This window comes from Leptonychotes weddellii, chromosome 14 (assembly GCF_054177405.1).
Source record: "Leptonychotes weddellii isolate Sample4059 chromosome 14, ASM5417740v2, whole genome shotgun sequence".
Lineage (NCBI taxonomy): Eukaryota > Metazoa > Chordata > Mammalia > Carnivora > Phocidae > Leptonychotes > Leptonychotes weddellii.
Genome location: NC_138382.1, coordinates 33,082,282 through 33,102,458, shown reverse-complemented (window position 1 = coordinate 33,102,458; position 20,177 = coordinate 33,082,282). Strand labels below are relative to the sequence as shown.

Genomic DNA, 20,177 nt, shown 5'->3' with positions numbered 1-20,177 from the left:
GTTAATCCCCATACATTACATCATTAGTTTTAGATGAAGTGTTCCATGATTCATTGTTTGTGCATAACACCCAGTGCTCCATGCAGAACGTGCCCTCCTCAATACCCACCACCAGGCTAACCCATCCTCCCACCCCCCTCCCCTCTAGAACCCTCAGTTTGTTTTTCAGAGTCCATCGTCTCTCATGGTTCGTCTACCCGTCCGATTTCCCCCGCTTCATTACATACTATTTTGAGTAGATCCTGATGACTTCTGGAGGCTCTAACTGGTCGTGATTTTAGGGATTATTTAGACATTTTAAGAAAAAAATCTTACAAGTTAAAAAGGAACAGTACTTGCCTGCTCATTGTTTTGGAATTGACTAGCCAGAAGTGGTTTCATTAGCTGAAGTTTTACTTTAGAGTATTTTAAAGTTCCCTATGTTCACAGGTCCTGTAAATGTTTATTTACTCCCATATTGTTAAACCTTGCCTCTTCTGGGTCTGGTGTCCCCACCCCCACCCCCACTGCTTTTGCCCAAAGCAATCTTTTATTTTTTTCAAAAACATAGCCTCCATGATGGGCGAAGAAACAGAGTGAGAAATCAAAGACAGTGGGATATTAGAAGGTTTGAGAACTTTGGGGAGGGTGCTGGAGAGGAACGGGTAACTTTTCAGTCTAGTGAGCTTCACCTTCCTGCCATTGTACTGAACCCCAAACTAATCCTGCCTACTTTGCATTCAAGTATTGTGACTGATTGAGTCAAAGTGTAAATATTCTTAAGAAAATGATTGTTTTCCTTTTAAATATGTGTTCTTGAAAGGTTTGCTGCTTTCTTAATTGAGACTAAATCATTCCTACTAGTCAAACTGTTTTCCAAAGGAACAGATCCCTAAAATGGCATTTACTAAAAAACACTGAGGCGGTGTCTTTCAGTAGTGGAATCTGCTTTGCAGGAAAATATCCAGTAATTGACCTACTCTGTAAAGTGGGGTATGTCTGCATAAAGTGACACCTTTTCTTCAGCACCTTTTGTTTTATGGGAACCGGAGGCCAGTTCAAGCCTTCTGAAATTGCTTATAATCTCGGTGATTTAACAACTACTTTGCACCTTGAAAATGGGAGAGGAAGGAAAAAGAAAAACCCAGAATGTTCTTACTTCCAATCTCATTAACCTAGAAAAGCTGGTTCTATATGCACACCTGGTAGGCATAGAAACAAAATTGAAATGCAAGCAAACCAATCAGAAAGTGCTTAAATGAAATTTGGAAGAGATTTGCTCTAACCCTCTGGTTCTACTCCATAAGGTCTTAGAAAAACTTTAATTTTGGGGGGGTTGGGAGGGAGAAGGGGTACTATAATTTTTAAAAAAATAATTCTTAACAGTAAGAGGGCAACTGGTTGGAACTTGGATTTTTTTTTTTTTATTGGAGTTTTATTTGAATAATGCTTAACTTTTTGCACTTTGAGAGTCAAAACAGTTCTTTGAACATTAAACTTCTTAATATTCATGTACTTTCTGTACCGTCTGGTCTCTTATCCCTTCCTGCCAGGTTTATTACAACAGCTGCCCATGTGGCCTCCCCACTTCTAGCCTCTTTGCCCATCTTCCTGGGCCCCTAAATCTTCCTTCGTAACATGGAGATTGGTTTTTCTAAGACCTCCATTTTCAAGAGTTGCCTATGGTTTAAAGTCTGAATCCAGCACCTGGTGTCCAGCACTCTCTGCAGCCTGGCCACAAACTGCCTTAGCTTTTTTACCATCTCCTGTTCCATGGTGTGAACTCTGTTCCAGCCAGCTCATTCGCTCAGCCCTCCCTATTCGAGGCCTTTGGTCTGCTACCTTCCTGCCTTTGCTTATGCTGTTTTCCCATTCCCTCCCTCCCAAACCTCCCAACTCTGGCGCCCACATACATACAGTATTTACCATCTAGTCTGTATCTCTTGGCAGCTAATCATACATAGCCTTGCACAGTAGCCTTTCCTGGTATTTACATCTTGTCTCTTCAAAGAGCTTTTAAATTCCTTTAGGTCAGGGCATGCTGACGTTACACCTCTGGTGTTCTCCATGGCATCTGAAGCCTTAAAGGTAAGTACGTAATAGATACAAAATGTGTATTTAATGGGTCGATCCATCCCTCCATCCACAAGGTGGGAATTATATGGCATTTTATGTTAGGTGTTGCAACTTCTGTTTTAGCAAAGACTAGGAAAGTAATTGATTTAGGGATTCAGTTGATACGGAAAGCTTAACAAACCCGTTGTCAGCCTGTTTTTTTTTAAATAAAATTATTTCAACTGCACTTAATTTTGTTTCCCTCTAAGTGCAGCCAGGAGTAGGATAAATGAACAGTTTCATCTTTCCAATGGATTCTGCGGGGGATCGAGGAAATGATTAGATCATGAAATCTGTATGTGACACATCTTCACAAAGGAGGCTGTCATATAGACGGCAGAATCGCGAGGCATAAATCTGCAGCAGACAATGTGCAGGGAGAAAGGAAACCTTCAGAAGAGAAGGCTCGGGAAAAAAATGCTTGACGGCTTCGATAGATGGGTTTATGGGAATAAAACCCCTCTAAGAGCCAGTGAGTGAGTGCCAGCGAGTAAAAGTTTTCAAAACAGTCCTAGAAAGCTAAACCACACATTTGTTATCTTTCTTTTCCCCCCTTAAACTTGAGCCTTCTTTCTCCGCTAAACAGTACTTCTTCTTTTTTTTTTCTTCCACCACGTTCTCTTCTAAATAAATTAAGGGGGATATCCTGTAATCCGCGTCATGGAAACGGGTCAGGATCAGACAATCTCACAAGTTTCTTCCAGCTTTAATATCTTGTGTTTCCGGGGTTGCTTTGTGTCCCATCTCCGTGGTGACATGGCTGGGGCTATGTTTGGACCATCGAAACGGTCGGGTATTAAGTTCACAAAGTTGCCGTGAACCAAGCTTGATTGTAACTCCATGAGCAAAGGCAGACAGAAGGAGAAAAAAAAAATGGGCTCAGTCTGTTTCTAAAACCCCCAGCCCATAAATTCTCTCGAGGAAAGTATCAAATACTGAGTATTACATCATTAGAAAAAAACATTTGTGGGCTAGAAGGATCTCAGGAAGCTGAGTGGTGGATGGAGGCAGCTGTCTTTAGAAATCAATCATTTCAAGGGTTCCACGAATAGCATGGAGTACCATCCAATAATCACTTTTAACTGTCTCTGCCAACCTCTTAAGAGTTTTGAAACTATTAAGATTTTAAGATTGCAGTACTTGTTTATTCTTAAGGAGAGAAGGGGCGGGGCGGGGGTGGGGGAAGTAAGTCTTGGATCTCATCTCCTAACCATTTTTTTTGTTCATCCCTTGCACAATGCAGCTTACTTTTTTGTTGCAGTGTTTGCATTGAAACGGAATCATCATTGTCCAGGAACAAATGTGGTCTTTTAATATTATTTGGGAGAACAGCAGGACTTGAGCGAGTTGCTAGCCGTACAATAATTCGCTCAGGCTACTGCAGCCGAGCTGTAGACATGTTAATTAATACATTTCTCTGACACCTAGGTGATTGAAATAGCAATTAAAGAGTAATTAAAATGTTTACTTCTTGTAGGAATGTCAACTAAGATGTGGAATATAGCAATTACCTATGACGGATTAGAGGAAGACGATGAGGCCTTTGAAGTAATTCTGAACTCCCCTGTGAATGCGGTTCTTGGCACAAAGACAAAAGCTGCAGTGAAAATTCTGGACTCAAAAGGAGGTATTCTTTTGATCCTCATCTTGAAATCAGGAGCGGTCCTGGCACTATAGCTGCTTGCTTTCAACAGCCAGTGTGCTTGATAACGCCTTCAAATCAAAATGCTTAATTTCTTGTCAAGAAAGCAACCTCAGTCATGTTGTAGGCCCTTTATTCTGGTTTCTGCTTCATGTGGTTTTCCGCCTGCTAAGAACTAGTGTTTGAGAAAAGCAACAAGTCAGTGGCATGGTTGTTTTTTTTTTTTTTTTTCCCCTACCCGTTTGTTGTTCTCACCAAAGGGGAAACAATGTTGGTGAGAATCTATGGACAATTATTTTCCCCCAGAGTTTGTAGGGCTGTAATTATCTTCCTCTGTTAAAGAGAGCTCTTAATGCCTCAAATCTGAGCCCCCACTGTAGTGTGACCAGGAAAATTCTAAGAGAGGAAGGAATTGGAGAAAAACAGTTGTGAAAGATACAGCTGGCTAGGAGATTCAGGAGAAGCTGGAGAATATTAATGAATAACCTTGGGTTGCAGAGCCAAGTAGGTCCTGGATAGTATCTGCAAAAAAAAAACAAAACAAAACAAACCTGTGAACTAAATAAAATAAAAACTGAGCACAGTCCTTGGTGCTCTGATTTTTTTTTCTCTGCCAAATATTTTCTACTTAGGTGTCAATTTAGGATTTGACAAGTGTCCAGGTACCATGCGTGGACTTAGACCTCTGCTTTTACACCTGTCATGCCCCATGGTATGTCTTCCCTACCTAAAATCCACTCTCACCTCTTCTCTTTCCTATGATAAAAATAAACACTATCCCCTTGCCTTTATGATACTCATTTTTTCCACAACATCTTTCCCCATCACCTTTATGGCCAAATTCATTTCTTTCTCGGTAGAATTTTCTGGTCACAGTAAGTACATAAAATACATGAAATACACACTTTACACATGAAATACAAAATAGCCACATGAGGGTCGTGGGTTTAGATTTTTGTCACACTAATTGGAAATGCTTCTAGTAGAAGTAGCTCCGTTAAGGTTTACTGGCTCTTTGTTCTGTAACAGTTGAATGCTAATTTTTTATAACTGTTACTTGATTTCGCCTCTTCAAACGATTCCAGCATCTACCCCCAGGAGACTGGGGAAAGGATGAGCACTTTGCAGGGTTTACGGAATGATCCTTGATCAGTGAATAAACCTGAGGAATGCTATAACATGAAGAGAAGTGAGGCAGTTTCCCCAGTACGTGGTCTGATTATAAAATTATGGCAATGGCTTTCGTTTGTGGTTTGTGAAATCAATTTCGTGACTTTATAACCACCACCTTCTGCAGTGCAGAAGAGCACAGCTTTCCTGCATGGAAACGGATGAAGAGTAAAGGAGTTCTGGCAAATGGCAAAGAGGCAGCATCTGGGGGGAAACCATCCATCTAAGTTTAATGACAAGCTGCTGCAGGGGCTTGTCGATGTGATCTACCCGTTAGTGTACCATGAACTGACCTGCCATCTTTCATGCCCCCAGGGCAGTGCCGTCCTTCATATTCCTTCAACCCCAACAAGCACAATGCACGGAAGAAGGGCATTTGGCACCTGCTGTCCCCAGGCTCTTCCTCACCCACCACTTCTGGTTCCTTTCATCTGGAAAGAAGACCCCTTACATCTAACAAGTGGCCGGCAGTCACTAGGGGAGACACCCGACAGGGCTTTGAGTCTCCAGATCTTTCTCGTATGAAGCTTAGGACCCGGGGGAGTGGCAAAACGGTAAGGATGGGGAACTTCTGGGATCTGATGTGCAGAGGACATTGTAGAAGAATAAAAAAATTTTAATAAGTGTTCTGAAACTGAAGAAGCCGATTTGCATAGTGAATGGGAGCCATGGTTCCTTGCACAAGCACGCAGTCTCCCCCCACTTTGTTTAAAAGATTTTATTTTTAAGTAATCTCTACACCCAACGTGGGACTCGAACGCAGGACCCCAAGATCAAGAGTCCCATGCTCCAGCGACTAAGCCAGCCAGGCACCCCCATGCAGTGCTTTTTGTATACAGATATCATAACGCTGCCCACTGCCTTAATTTGTACTAATTGAGGTGATGGATGTACTGACTCACCCATATGATTTCTGCTTTGGTTCCCTTTATGATCAAAACAAACAGGGGATAACCAGTGACCCTGGAACAGAATGAGATTAGGTGATCTACTTGGGTGTGGAAACCGTGGCTTTGACCTTATTAGCATAGGATTCTAATTAGGCACACACTCTGTGTGTGTGTGTGTGTGTGTGTACTTGGACCTCTGTGTGCCACAGATATACCAAGAAAATAAGGATGTCTTTTCTATATAACTGAAACTATGAATGTATGAATCAACACTGGTAAGTTGTGATTGGGTCCAGTGATTTTAAAAATTCTAATGATTTGGGCATGGAAAATCTTAAGTAACATATGTTTTAACATTTTTTCAGCACTAACAAGATCTTACTGAAAGGGTTTTAGCCTGTTGCTAGTTATTATTATTCAAACCAATTTTGTTCATATTTTGTACTTTGTTGATTTCAGGTTCTTCCATCCTCTGTTTATAGAAATGGAACCGACATCATCTATAATGTAAGCATAGTCTGAGAGAATCGCTAAATTTCTTGTATTTCTGGATGCAAAGTATTTAGTGAAACTATTTTTTTAAAATTTCTTCTGTATTTATGTATTTCTTAAAGCCTGTTTTGACATTTGTTTTTGAGGCTTGGTGGTTAGAAAAAACAAACAAACACCTTTTACCTTTTTGCTTTAACCCAACTTTTGAATTGCTCATTTTTCCAGCAAACCTTTTTGTTTGCTGTCTGGGTGTTTGCTTTCTCTTTATTGTTGTTTTCTGGTTTCCTCCAGTATCACGGAACGGTTTCCCTGACGCTGGAGGAGGACGGCTCTCCATCTCACCAACGGAAGGCCAAAGTATCCATTATTCGTCAGTTACCAAAGACAAGCAGAGAGGCAGAGCTGCCTCAGGCAGATAAGGTAGAATCCACAACTGACTCACACTTCCCCAGACAGGTAGGGAAATCTTTTTACTTCCTATTCATCTTACAACAAGCTGTTTGCTGGGCTATAAAACAGCCTTCAGGCTTGGGGATCGTTTGCCCAACACAAACGCTACCTAACAAATCAGATTACGTTAAGTCAAATCTACGTTACCTCTCCTTCCCATAGGACCCGCTGCCCTCATTTCCAAAGAACTGCACACTGGAATTAAAGGGACTTTTCCATTTCCAAGAAAGCCTCCGAAAGCTATACAAGTGTGATGGGGTTACGTGGAAAGCTTGGAGCCCCCAAAGCGAGGTGGGACACGGCATGAGCTGCGAAGGATCTCTGCTTGCTCTATGCTCTGTGATATGCTGATAGACAGGAAATGATCTGACAGCTCTTGCTACATCCACCTGCCCTCCTTCTACTTTGAAGGTGAAGAGGAAAATATGGCCCAAGGGGTGTTTCACAAATCACAAAACACATGTGTTAATCGATAAAATTTAAGAAGGTGTTTACTCATTTTGCTTAATCATTAGAATGTCAAAAGTGTACAATTGAAACAGTGCTGACTTCAGTATGTTTTCTGTCCAAAGCCATCACGTTCCTCAAGGTGGAGAATTGGGATAAGGGCTGACGTCCTTTCTGGTGACAGAGCTACTCTAGTCAAGTTAGGGGACTCATGGAACTCTTGATGCTGAGAGCAGACTCTAGGTGGTAAAGACCATTCTGATGTGAACATGGACAACTGTATTTCAGGAGGTGGAAGGTAAATCCTGCCCAGCTGGTTGGCACCATCACTCAGGCTACTGCCACTCCTTGATCACAGAGCAGAAAGCCTCCTGGAACACAGCTGCCCGAGCTTGCAAGGAACAGTAAGAACCGCTTTTTCACTTTAAGTAGTATTTTCTTTTGTCCTGTTTCTCTCTTTTCTCATGCAACGGCGGGGTCGCTGCCTTCACTGGAGCCTTGAATGTCTAGTCTACTTGGTTTTGTTTTAGGAAGCCCAGGAGAGCTCTGCAGTTCAGAATGGATTTGAGATTACCTTGATAATGTATTTTGACGTATCTCTCTATGTGAAGACTGTGCCGCGGCGAAATTCTACGTTTTAGTTTCTCTCGGTCTTTTGGAGAAAGTCAGAGGAGCTTTCCTGAGTCAGCAGCCTTGCAGGTTCTATTTTTTTTTTTTTTTAAATTAAGTAGGGATTCCTGCCCAGTAATTTGAAAATACATAGCAATGAAAGGTCTTATAGTATCAGACCTACGACAATGTCAGGGACAGTGATGATTATGGAACCAGACAAGTTGGACAAAGGGTTGGTGGGTAATGGAACACTTAGTGAAGGATGGCTTGTTGTCAAATCATGACAACAGAATTTATCTAGCCCAGAAGGACTTTAAAAATGCATACGTACCTATCCCTGACCACCACCCCCCCTTTTTGCCCACCTGGATATTATCCAGAACAATGCAATTAGACTAATCTGCCCCATGGCTGGACATGGAGACTAGAGAAGTCCCTGGTGAATAGCAGTCAGATCTTGCACTTCATCAAATTCAAAAAAGTTATGCTCATCTAAAAACACTGCTAAGAAAGTGAAAGGGCGAACCACATTTGGCAAAGCTCATCTCCAATTGCCCATCTGATCTAGGTCTCAAATCCAGAAAATACAAACAATTCCTGTGAATCTGTAACAAAAAGACAACCTGCTTAAAAAAAAAATAGCAAATGACTTGGAGACTTCACAAGAAAAGATATATAATTGATAAGTGCATGAAAAGATGCACCACCGTTAGACATCTGGGAAGTGCAAATAAAAACCCCGGTGAAATACCACTTCACACCCACTATAAAATCACAAAGACTGACAATACCAAATGGAGTTCTCATATATGCTGGTGGAAGTGTAAAATGGTATAACCGCTTTGTAGAGTTGTCTGGCAGTTTTTTATAAAGTTACGTACATTTACCCTGTGACCTAACATCTCTACTCCTAGGTATTTACCTGAAAGAGATATAATTTTATGCTAAAGGGGTGCCTGGCTGGCTCAGTTAGAGGAGTATGTGAGTCTTGATCTCGGGGTCACAAGTTCGAGCCCCACGTTGGGTGTAGAGATTACTTAAATAAATAAAACTTAAAAAAAATATATGCTAAAAAGACATTCATAAGAATTTCATAGCACCTTTATTTTTTTTATATAATAATAATAGTTTGGGTATGGGGCATCTGAGTGGCTAGTCGGTTAAGCAGTTAAGAGTCTGCCTTCAGCTCGGGTCATGATCTCAGGGTCCTGGGATTGAGCCCTGTGTCAGGCTCCCTGCTCAGCAGGGAGTCTGCTTCTCCCTCTCCCTCCCCCTGCTTGTTCTCTCTCTCTCTGTCACTCACTCTCTCAAATAAATAAATAAAATCTTTAAAAAATAATAATGGTTTAGGTCATTTGCCTTTTTGTTGTTGATTTATAAGGGTTCTTTATATTTTCTCTATCAACAAGGAAATAGATAAATATTTTTTCTGGTTATTTTATGAATAATAAAATGAAATGAACTACTAAAACCTCCAACAATGTGAATAAATCTCAAAAACATGTAGAGGGGAAGCAACCCAACATAAAAGAGTGCATATTATATGATTTCATTTATATGAATAGGAAAAACTAATTTATTAGTTGGTGTTACAAATGAGAAAAAAAAAAAAAAAAACAGTCATCCCTGGCAGGGATTGTAGGGTGACTAAAAACTAGCATGAGGTAAGATTCTAGAGTGATGGAGATGTTCTACGTCTTGCTCTGGGTGGTTGTTACGTGGATATATATACAATTGTGAAAGTTCATTGAATTGAATACTTAAAATTTATGCATTTTACTGTATGTAAATTATAACTGGATTTTTTTTTTAAGATTTATTTAGAGAGAGAGAGGGCAGGGTGGAGAGGAGCAGAGGGAGAGGGAGGGAGAATCTTGATCCCACAACCCCAAGATCACCAGCTGAGCCACAACCAAGAGCTAGACACTCAACTGACTGTGCCACCCAGGTGCCCCATAACTAGATTTTTAAAGAGTTAATAAAATATTTTAAAAATCTGTGGCGCTTGGGTGGCTCAGTCGGTTAAGCGTCTGCCTTCAGCCCGGGTCATGATCCCAGGGTCCTGGGATCGAGCCCCATGCTCAGTGGGGAGCCTCCTTCTCCCTCTCCCTTTGTCCCCCCACCCCAGGCTTGTGCTCTTTTGCTCCCTCTCTCAAATGAACAAATAAAGGGGCGCCTGGGTGGCTCAGTTGGTTAAGCGGCTGCCTTCAGCTCAAGTCATGATCCCAGAGTCCTGGGATCGAGCCCCGCATCGGGCTCCCTGCTCGGCGGGGAGCCTGCTTCTCCCTCTCCCTCTGCCTGCCTCTCTGCCTACTTGTTCTCTCTCTCTCTCTCTGTCAAAAAAAATAAATAAAATCTTTAAAAAAAAAAAAAAGAACAAATAAAATCTTTAAAAAAATATATTTTAAGTCTTTCTAAAAATTGGTCAAAGTATCCACCCTTTTTTCATTGATGTATTTCATGTCTTAAGTATGAGTACTATAGAGGTTAATCAGTGGCTTTCAGGGTTTTGTTGATGAGTGGGTGCTATGAAGTAAGTTAAACTATCTTTTTAATTTTAAAAATAATTATTGTTTAAATACTTACATTCCCATATTGCTGTATGTTAAGGGACACTGAAGACATTCTTCCACCCAAGTAACTGGGTGTCCTACTTTTATTTAACGTTTGTCTTAATGCATTGATAGCTCAGGGAGGGAGAGTACAGGTCTTTTTTCCTTCTTGAGGAAAGAGCTCTGGTGTGGAATAAAAGCTCTCTGATTTAGCCAGGAGAAGACTGCAGCATGTTACGAAGAGGAGGGTATGGTGTCTATACTGACAAAAATGAGGGGGCGTACAGAAGCGCATTTATACGATAGCCGGGGTTACCAGATCAAATTGCTGCTGGCATTTGTTGGTAAAATATAGGTGAACAGAGCGACATTAATCCAGACCTTAAGTTTGAAGGCAGCCTTATTGTTCATCTTCCAGCGGTCCTCAGATGACAGTTCAGGTAACTCTGCCGGCCTATAATGAAGCTCTAACCAGTTCTTCATGTTATGAGAAAAGTAAAGACATGGTGTATTGAGCGATATCTTTCCATCCCTTCATCAATGTTGGCATCAGGTCACCAAGTTATCTTTTCTTTTCTTTTCTTTTTTTTTTTTTAAGATTTTATTTATTTATTTGACAGAGAGAGACCCAGCAAGAGAGGGAACACAAGCAGGGGGAGTGGGAGAGGGAGAAGCAGGCTTCGGGCAGAGCAGGGAGCCTGATGTGGGACTCGATCCCAGGACCCTGGGATCATAACCTGAGCCGAAGGCAGACGCTTAATGACTGAGCCACCCAGGCGCCCACCAAGTATCTTTTCTTAGAAGGACTGTTCTTTACTCTGATACTATAATCCTCTTGCTTTTTGGTGTCAAAATTCATTTTTTTAAAATCATGGCAACTTGTAATAATATTGATAACTTCATGGTGACCAACCTACATTAGTCCCCCAATATATTTTTTATTTTATTGATCCATCTAATTGCAGCTGGGTTTTAATGGTGAGTACAAAGAGTAGGAAGACTAGTTATGCATCTATTAATCTTGTCATAAATCTATGAATATGATACAGTTCCCTTGTCCCAATAATAAACTTGAGGCCCTTGGGCGCCTGGGTGGCTCAGTTGGTTAAGCGACTGCCTTCGGCTCAGGTCATGATCCTGGAGTCCTGGGATCGAGTCCTGCATCGGGGCTCCCTGCTCGGCGGGAAGTCTGCTTCTCCCTCTGACCCTCCTCCCTCTCATGCTCTCTGTCTCTCATTCTCTCTCTCAAATAAATAAATAAAATCTTTAAAAAAATAAATAAATAAACTTGAGGCCCAAATTAATTTAAAAGTCTAGCTACTTCCTCGTGCATTTGACCTAAGATCTCGTCTGCACCTTGGCTTTAAGCACGTTTACACCCTGATCATTTTACAGTAGGCTGACCCAGTTCTACATGCCTCCTTGCCAATAACGACTTCCTTTTATGTTACACTGTATAGTTTACAGCATTCTTTCACCTGTACTAGCTTATTTGATCCTCCCATCATCCTTCTGTGAGGGAAGCACGTATTATTATCTACATTCTACGGATAAAACAAAAGGGATTTGGGGAAGCAAAATCACTCGCTCGTGGACTTCATTTCTATTATACTCTCCAAATAGCTCCATAAGGATCGGGGCTGTCTCGTCTCAGGTGAATTGACAAGCACACCTATGTTAACTTTATTTTTATAAATATTATTTATAATATAATAAATATATATTTTTACTAATTAATACTAACCTAAAGTAGGTTTCAAAACTATGTATTAGTATTTTGTATCTTTCACAGCAAAGACATACTATGATTTTTTTAAATAAAATATTTATTTTTATAAATATTACTTATAATATAATAAATATATATATTTTTTATATTTATATATATAAGTTTTATATTTATATATAAATAAATTATATTTTTATATATATAAAAATATAAATTTTTATATTTGACAGAGAGAGACATAGTGAGAGAGGGAATGCAAGCAGGGGGAGTGGGAGAGGGAGAAGCAGGCTGCCCACCAAGCAGGGAGCCCGATGTGGGGCTCGATCCCAGGACTCTGGGATCACGACCTGAGCCGAAGGCAGACGCTTAATGACTGAGCCACCCAGGCGCCCCATACTACGATTTTTATTAAATTATGGACCCTGATTTCTTTTGGATTGGAATCAAAATAATCTTTCAGAGCAAACTTAAGGTACAGTCAGGTTCTCAGTTTGTAAATTCATTCATTCAACAAATATTTGGGCACTTACTCTACTGGAAATGTCTAGACCAGACTGCATCCTAAAGTATCATCCCCCAGTATTGGCCTCACAGCCCAATAACTAAATCATTCTTCATTCATCAATGAGCTGCAGAGAAATTGACACCATCTTTCTCCAGATACATCTGGCCTATATGGCAAGTCTTTATTAAAGATTTTTTTTATTTACTTGAGAGAGAGAGTGAGTGAGAGAGAGCATGAGCAAGGGGAGAAGGAGAAGCAGGCTCCCCATTGAGCAGGGAGCTCTACATGGGGCTTGATCCCAGGACCCTGGGATCATGACCTGAGCCAAAGGCAGACGCTTAACTGACTGAGCCACCCAGGTGCCCCTATGTCAAGTCTTTAAACCCTTCATTTTACATCAGTAAGGTGTCATACAATCCTGACAATTCTTTCCCACATCTGCTTCTCACAAAGCTCTATTAAGAATGTGAAAGTCAGTGGGGTGCCTGGGTGGCTCAGTTGGTTGAGCACTGGACTCTTGGTTTCAGCTTAGGTCGTGATTTCAGGGTCGTGATCTCAAGGTCATGAGATGGGGCCAACAGCATCAGGCTCTTGCTCAGTGGGGAGTCTCCTTGAGATTCTCCTCCCTCTGCCCCTCTCCTGCTCTCTCTAAAAGTAAATAAATAAATCTAAAAAAAAAAAAAAAAGAATGTGAAAGTCACTAAATTTAAATGGCAGCATTTAGCTTTCATTAAGTTGATGTCTCTGGACCTAAATGTCAATAATGTGAGTTACAAGCCGTATTTGTTGATTGCACATATGAGAACATAAGTACAAATAGAAGTACAAATTCTTTCCTTTTTTTTTTTTTTTTAAGATTTTATTTATTTATTTGACAGAGAGAGACCCAGCAAGAGAGGGAACACAAGCAGGGGGAGTGGGAGAGGGGAGTATAATATTTTGTGCTATAGTAACTATTATAAAATCTATTATAGCAGTGATGGAAAATTTCCATCTCCCCTATTAATTCAAGGGTATTAAAGATCATATCTAGTAGGTCAAACGTGGTATTACAAGCAGGTTCAGAGTAATTTATTCATATTATTTTGAAGTTATTTTGGTAACCTCATCTCAGGGAATTATTTTAAGCTCTAGAACTGTGATTTCTTTTGAGATATAAAACTGAGAAAACTTTCAGAACAAAAAAAGTTTTTAGGGACAATTGGAGTTTTTCCATCATATTTTAGAAAGAGACTAATTATGTATCTATCAGTAATAAAACTCTTTCAAATTACACATTATCTGTTTACCAGATTGGTCCAGAACTTAGAACATCTATCAAATACCATTTCTGATGGTATTCTAGAATGTATAAGAGAGGTAAAGAAAATATATATGGTCTGAGATTTTTAAAATATCATAAAAAGCTTTTAATTTTCAAATTTTATTTGAAAAAATGAAAATGAATATTTGATCTGATTGTATTTGTGTGATACTTCAATATGCATTGTATTTCGAAAGGACGAGAATGATTACCCCAAGAACGGTTAATACTAGCTACAGACATTTCAAAAAATGACTAGCGGCAAGTTAAAAGCAAACTAAAAGGAAAAAGAAAATATCTCCATGTTCCTTTGGTTCAGTTATTCTAAAAGAAGTATTTTGGGGCAGCAGGGCCACCTCTTCCATATAATTTTTCTCTGAACCCTAAGGCCTCCTCTACCATTAAACATGTTTTTACCATCAGATGGGCCTCCCTGCCTTCCTGGACCCATTACCTTTCCGGTTTATTGTGTTTTCTTCTTCTCCACCCTCTTTGTCTTGCAAAACAGGTATTCTTCACTATATCATACACCTGAATCTAATATAACTCTATTATGTTAACAATACTGGGATTAAAATAAAAAACTTAATTTAAATATATATATATATAAAAGGAAGAAAAACATGTATTCCTTTTATATATACATATATAAAAGGAAGAAAAATATGTATTCTGGGAATTATCCATTCCTTCTGTGATATAAAATTTATAGTTTCACCATTTCACAACCTGGATATTTACCTTCTCATGAATTAATTTTAGGAGATGATCTTAGATTTTCTAATTAGAATTAATATTAATATTAGTATGTTTTTGATGTGGTATCAGGGATTATTATTCAGTTCTGAGCTGTGTTTCCTGGGGCTCTCTTCCCTGACGATCCTTTACAGAGGGTCATTTGCAGCACCCATGTTTCAAGAACAGCAAATTTTGCTTTTCTCCTTGTCCCTAATCAGATTGCTAACTCAACTCAATCTTTATCTCCAATCTCCTTTCCTCTCCATTGGTGTTTTATTATTTTTCCAACCCAGAGGAGCTAGACTCCTAGATTAGGTATTTCTTGAATTTACATATTGTAATCTCATCTGCTCATTTCCTTAGGCCGTCATTGTACATTTGGTAATTCTATTATTATAAATCATTATCTATAAAACCATTTTGTTTTCCCACAGGAGTGTCTGGAACCCCTGCTGGCCTGGCCTTAAAGAGTTACTCTGAAATACATCTATACTTAATCAAAACATTTCAAAGAAGTAGATGTTTATTTCTTTAACTAGAAAAATTAAAGCTTCTGTTTTTATTACTACACTTTGAATGCCTTCAGATTTCAGAGCTGCCCAAAGATTTTTATATGTATATGTTTCTATATTTTATTTTTATATCCCTCTCTATACACATCTATATAGATAATGTTCACACTATTTGGTGTGTATATGGGCATAAAGGAAAAGGAATATTTTTGTAAAATAATCAACATACCAGTGCCTAAATGTTTCTTTTACAAATAATTATGGGCTAACATGTTATGTATCCTAAACACAGCTATCTTCCCATCTTGCTTTTTTTGGGACTTTTTGCTTCTTGGAGAGACAAAAAAAGAAATCAAACTTGTACTTGACCAGCTAAAATGGATTTTACAAAGTCTGTTTTTTTCACAATATTTTCAAGAATCTTAAAGCGGGAGGAGATGTTAAATATCCTTGAATAAGCCCTGTTACTTCTAATGATGAAGGTGAGGCTGCGGTTACAGCCGTTAGGGAATTAGGGGCAGAGCAGGAAGAGAACTCAGATCTCCTTTGCTCTGTTCAATGCACCATATTTACTGAGGCAGCCCCTCGAGCCTTCCCTCGGCCTACATATACCACACATTTGGTATTCTGAGTTCTAAACCCTCAGCACGTTAGAATTACCATACTGGATGTGAGAAGGAGGGAAGAAGTTGGGCTCTCGTATCCTCTGTGACTGTCAGACAGGAGATGACAGTAAATAATGAGGTCAGAGCCAAGTCACAAAACCCAAATCCAGCAGCCTGAGGACATTCAGAGAAGCGGTGAAGAGACTTACGTATCTCAGAAGTCCTAGAAGTCACCACTGCATGATAGAACAATAAAATACTGGTTTTAGTGGGGAAAAAGTCATGAAGAAATGGATAGATTATGTTCTGCATATGTGATCTGGAAAAGCAGAGAAATGGATCGGAAGTTTGGAAAGACATAGGCAAAATGAATAAAATGCCAATGGATATTAACCAGGCAAGATCATGGTGACTTCGTTTCTTGTTTGAAACTTTCTGTATTAAAAGATGAAGAAGAAGAAAAATAATCGTTAGCTTTTTACTTAAAGCATTTTTAAAGAGCTTTTAATAGGCACCATTGGGGAATTAGAAACAACCAAATATTGCTTATAGGAATAATTTAGCTAGCTGCAAGAATAATTCATGAATAATTCTCATGCCTGTTATAATATCTATCATCAAAAGGATGAGAGATAACAATTGCTGGTGAGGATGTGGAGAAACGGAATTCCTTGTGTTACAGTGATGGGATTGCAAATTGGTGCAGCCATTATGGAAAACAGTTTGGAGGATTCTCAAAATATTAAAAATAGAACTACCATATGATCCAACAATTCCACTCTGGGAATATATCTGAAGGAAATCAGAACAGTATGTTGAAGGGCTATCTGCACCCCCATGTTTATAGCATGTTTATTATTTATAGTAGCCAAGACAGAGAAATAATCCAAGTGTCCATCGACAGATGAATGAATAAAAAAGTTGTGATACACGCCACATGTATGCTCAGAGGAATATTATTCAGCCATAAAAAAGAAGGAATTCCTGCCATTTTAACAACATAATACTCATTGAAGTTTACACTAAGTGAAATAAACCAGATAGAGAAAGACAAATACTATATGATCTCACTTATATGTAGTCTTAAAACAAATAAAAAAACTCATAGAAAAAAAGATCAGATGTGATTAGCAGAGGCCAAGGATATGGGGTGGGATAATTGGATGAAGTGGTCAAAAGGTACAAACTTTTGGTTACTGGGATGTATTGTATAGCATGATGAGTATCGCTAACACGGCTCTATGGTAGATTTGAAAGTTACTGAGAGAGTAAATCCCAAGAGTTCTCATCACAAGGAAAACAATTGTTTTTCTTTCTTTCTTTCTTTTTTTGATATCTAAATGAAATGATGGATGCTAAGTAAACTTATGGTAATCATTTCACAGTACAGGTAAGTCAAAGCATTATGCTGTACACCTTAAGCATAAAAACAATTCTATTGGGGGGGGATATTTATATATGTTTATAAGAACACACGCGTTAACTTCTACACCACCTATGAAGTTTTGACAGTGAGACCATGCTCATTTCACTGAGTATGACCAAAGGGTCACAGTTATTGGGGTATTTGATTAAATACACCAAGCGTAAAATGTAGGCCTCAAGTAATTTTATCTGAATAGTTTGGGTTACCTTACTGGTCAAATTAATTGGATATTTGTCAAATTTATGCCCATTTAGAGATAGACTCCCCACAAGAGGAGTAGTATTTTGGCATGAATTTTTATAAGTAGGTAGTTGCTGATTTTTCTAAAAAGATGTTTAAAACTTATTGGATTTGTGCTTTAAAGCTCAGATAGTATAAAAAAAAAATCTCACTTTCTTTGCGGTCACGAATCCCACCTTACAGATAGTCATTAAAGTAAAAAAATACAGTATTCAAATCCTGGAAAGTTCTTTCTATGTATATGTTTTTTTTTTTTTCTGTTTTAAACCGATTTGACTGCTGTTATGAATTTCCTATCAACAGGAACATTGGGCTCCTTGTCACTGACGCTGTCCTTTTTGTTTGTCTCCTTGTAGTCACCTGGGCAGCCTCGTAACAGTTCTCTCTAGACGGCACATGCAATGGCTGTGGGACATCAGTGGAGGGAAACCCTTCTGGATAGGCAAGTGTTTGCGCTGTACTGAGGAGGGAGGTGAGAACATCAAGAGGGCATCGCCCTCCTCCGGGCCAGATAATTGTGGCTCACAGTAACAAGCAACAATTAGATGGCTGGACAATCTATTTTTTCTTTTTTGGAGGGGGTGCCCGGTGGACAGTGTGTCTTTTAAACCCCAACTTGGGGTGCCTGGTGGCTCAGTCGGTTGGGTGTCTGCCTTGGGCTCAGGTCCTGATACCGGGGTTCTGAGATTGAGTCCCGCATCAGGCTCCCTGCTCGGCGGGAAACCTGCTTCTCCTCTCCCTCTGCCCCTCTCCTGCTCATTCTCTCTCTTTCTCTCTCTCTCTCCAATAAATAAAATCTTTAAAAAAATAAAACTCATCTTAATGACACAATGCTTTGATTATAGACATGCATCTCAAAGAAATAATAAGGGATGTGGTTTGGTTTATAGGTAAGAGAATTCAACAAATGCTATTTCTAAAAGTAAAAAAATTAGAAATAGCTGTAAACAGGGGATAGTTAAATTATGGTATAGCCATATGAAGGAATATTTAATATTTAATGCTTTTGTAAGGCAATGAATATTAAAGACAAGACAAAGTACTTAATGTTTATGATTTCATCCAAGAAATCTATGTTGGAGGCATATTATATATAAAATATGTAACATATTTGTGACAGGGTGCTAAGTAAAAAAGCAGAGTCCACAGCCATACGAAGCATAAAATAATTTAGAATAAAATATTTATATATGTGATATATATACATATGTGCATGTGATATATACATATATAAAGAAATATGCCGAAGAGTTAGAAATGTTTACCCCTATTGACAATCGTAGGTGGATCTTAATTTTATCCCTTGTTTTCTGAAGTTTTAATATCTTCAATTTTAACAATACCACAATCTCTTCAGAGATAAAAATTCTATTTTTAGGAGTAGAATTCTAAGGGCACATCAAGTGAGTATTTTCACCATCTGTCCTAGAAGGTATTGGATTTCAGGGAACAATAGTAAAGCCAATCTTGGCTTCTCAAAATCTCTGTAATACTTAGTACATCTCTAAATTCTGAAATTTTCTGAGAGTATTAAGTTAAAGCCGGAGGAGACGTTTTCTCTGCTTCCATAATGACTGATTCAAGGCTCTATTCCCACAGAGTGCTTAGGCATAACATCTCCTCCTGATCAATAATGCAAGGAAACAATCCAGAAGGAGAGAGTAGTTCATTTTATTCTACCCCAAAATATTGAGGGAGAATCACGGGAGAATATAGGGTATGCATCTAAGACTGTTTTCATGGTTAAACCCAGTTGGGAGATGTCAGTTCATGCTTTTATAAGAGACTCTTTTCTCATTGTATTCTCTTTGTTTCTACTATGAAGGGGAGTAAGGAGGAAGATTGTTTCTTTAAGAAAAATTACAAAAGCTTTGCAACACTAAAGTGCAATTGTAAAATAGCCAGTGGGAGTAGAGAGGCAAGTTGAGAAAAGCTGCTTTTTGTTGGAATTATAGCAGGCTGGAAAAAATCTTACATTCCAGACTAAAAATAATACCTAGTGAAGCTACTTTCAAATATGAAAACCAAGACATTTACATGTCAAGAAAGAACAACAATAGACAAGAGTGTACCTGTTTCCCTGGGATAGGAATTCTGTCTGTAGAATAATGTGAATAATAATTACTGTTTACTAAACATGTATGTATGCCATGAACTTGACATGCATTATCTTATTTAATACTTAAAACAGCCCTCAATATACTATTTTTTATTCCCATTTCTTAGATGAGGAAACTAAAACTTAGAGTGGTTAAGTAACCTGCCCAAAGATGCTCAACTAGTAGGTGGTAGATCTAGGATTTGGATTTGGATCTGCCTGACTCCAAAGCCATATGTTGTTTTGTTTTTTGGTTTTTTTTAAATTTTTAAATTTTAATTTTTTAGAAGATTTTATTTATTTATTTTTTTAAAAAAGATTTTTATTTATTTATTTGACAGAGAGATGGAGAGAACAGGTAGGCAGAGAGGCAGGCAGAGGGAGAGGGAGAGGCAGGCTCCCCGCCGAGCAGGGAGCCCGATGTGGGGCTCGATCCCGGGGACCCTGGGATCATGACCTGAGCCGAAGGCAGCCGCTTAACCGACTGAGCCACCCAGGCGCCCCAAAAGGTTTTATTTACTTGAGAGAGAAAGTGAGACAGAGAGAGAGAGAGAGAACGAGTTGGGGGGAGGGGCAAAGGGAGAGGGAGAAGCAGACTCCCCGCTGAGCAGGGCGCCCGACCTGGGTCTCGATCCCAGGACCCTGGGATCATGACCTGAGCTGAAGGCAGAT

At 39.2% G+C, this 20,177-nt stretch overlaps 1 protein-coding gene across 1 annotated transcript in view; it reads left to right on the top strand.

Moving 5' to 3' along the window:
- The window catches only part of LOC102730486 (FRAS1-related extracellular matrix protein 1), a 43,825-nt gene that overhangs the window by 20,338 nt on the left and 3,310 nt on the right, over positions 1-20,177 (top strand). The window contains 7 exon segments of the mRNA XM_081803005.1: positions 3,572-3,721; positions 5,222-5,460; positions 6,256-6,303; positions 6,580-6,744; positions 6,901-7,029; positions 7,474-7,589; positions 17,764-17,849. Of these exon segments, the coding sequence (XP_081659131.1) occupies positions 3,572-3,721; positions 5,222-5,460; positions 6,256-6,303; positions 6,580-6,744; positions 6,901-7,029; positions 7,474-7,589; positions 17,764-17,849 (933 nt within the window).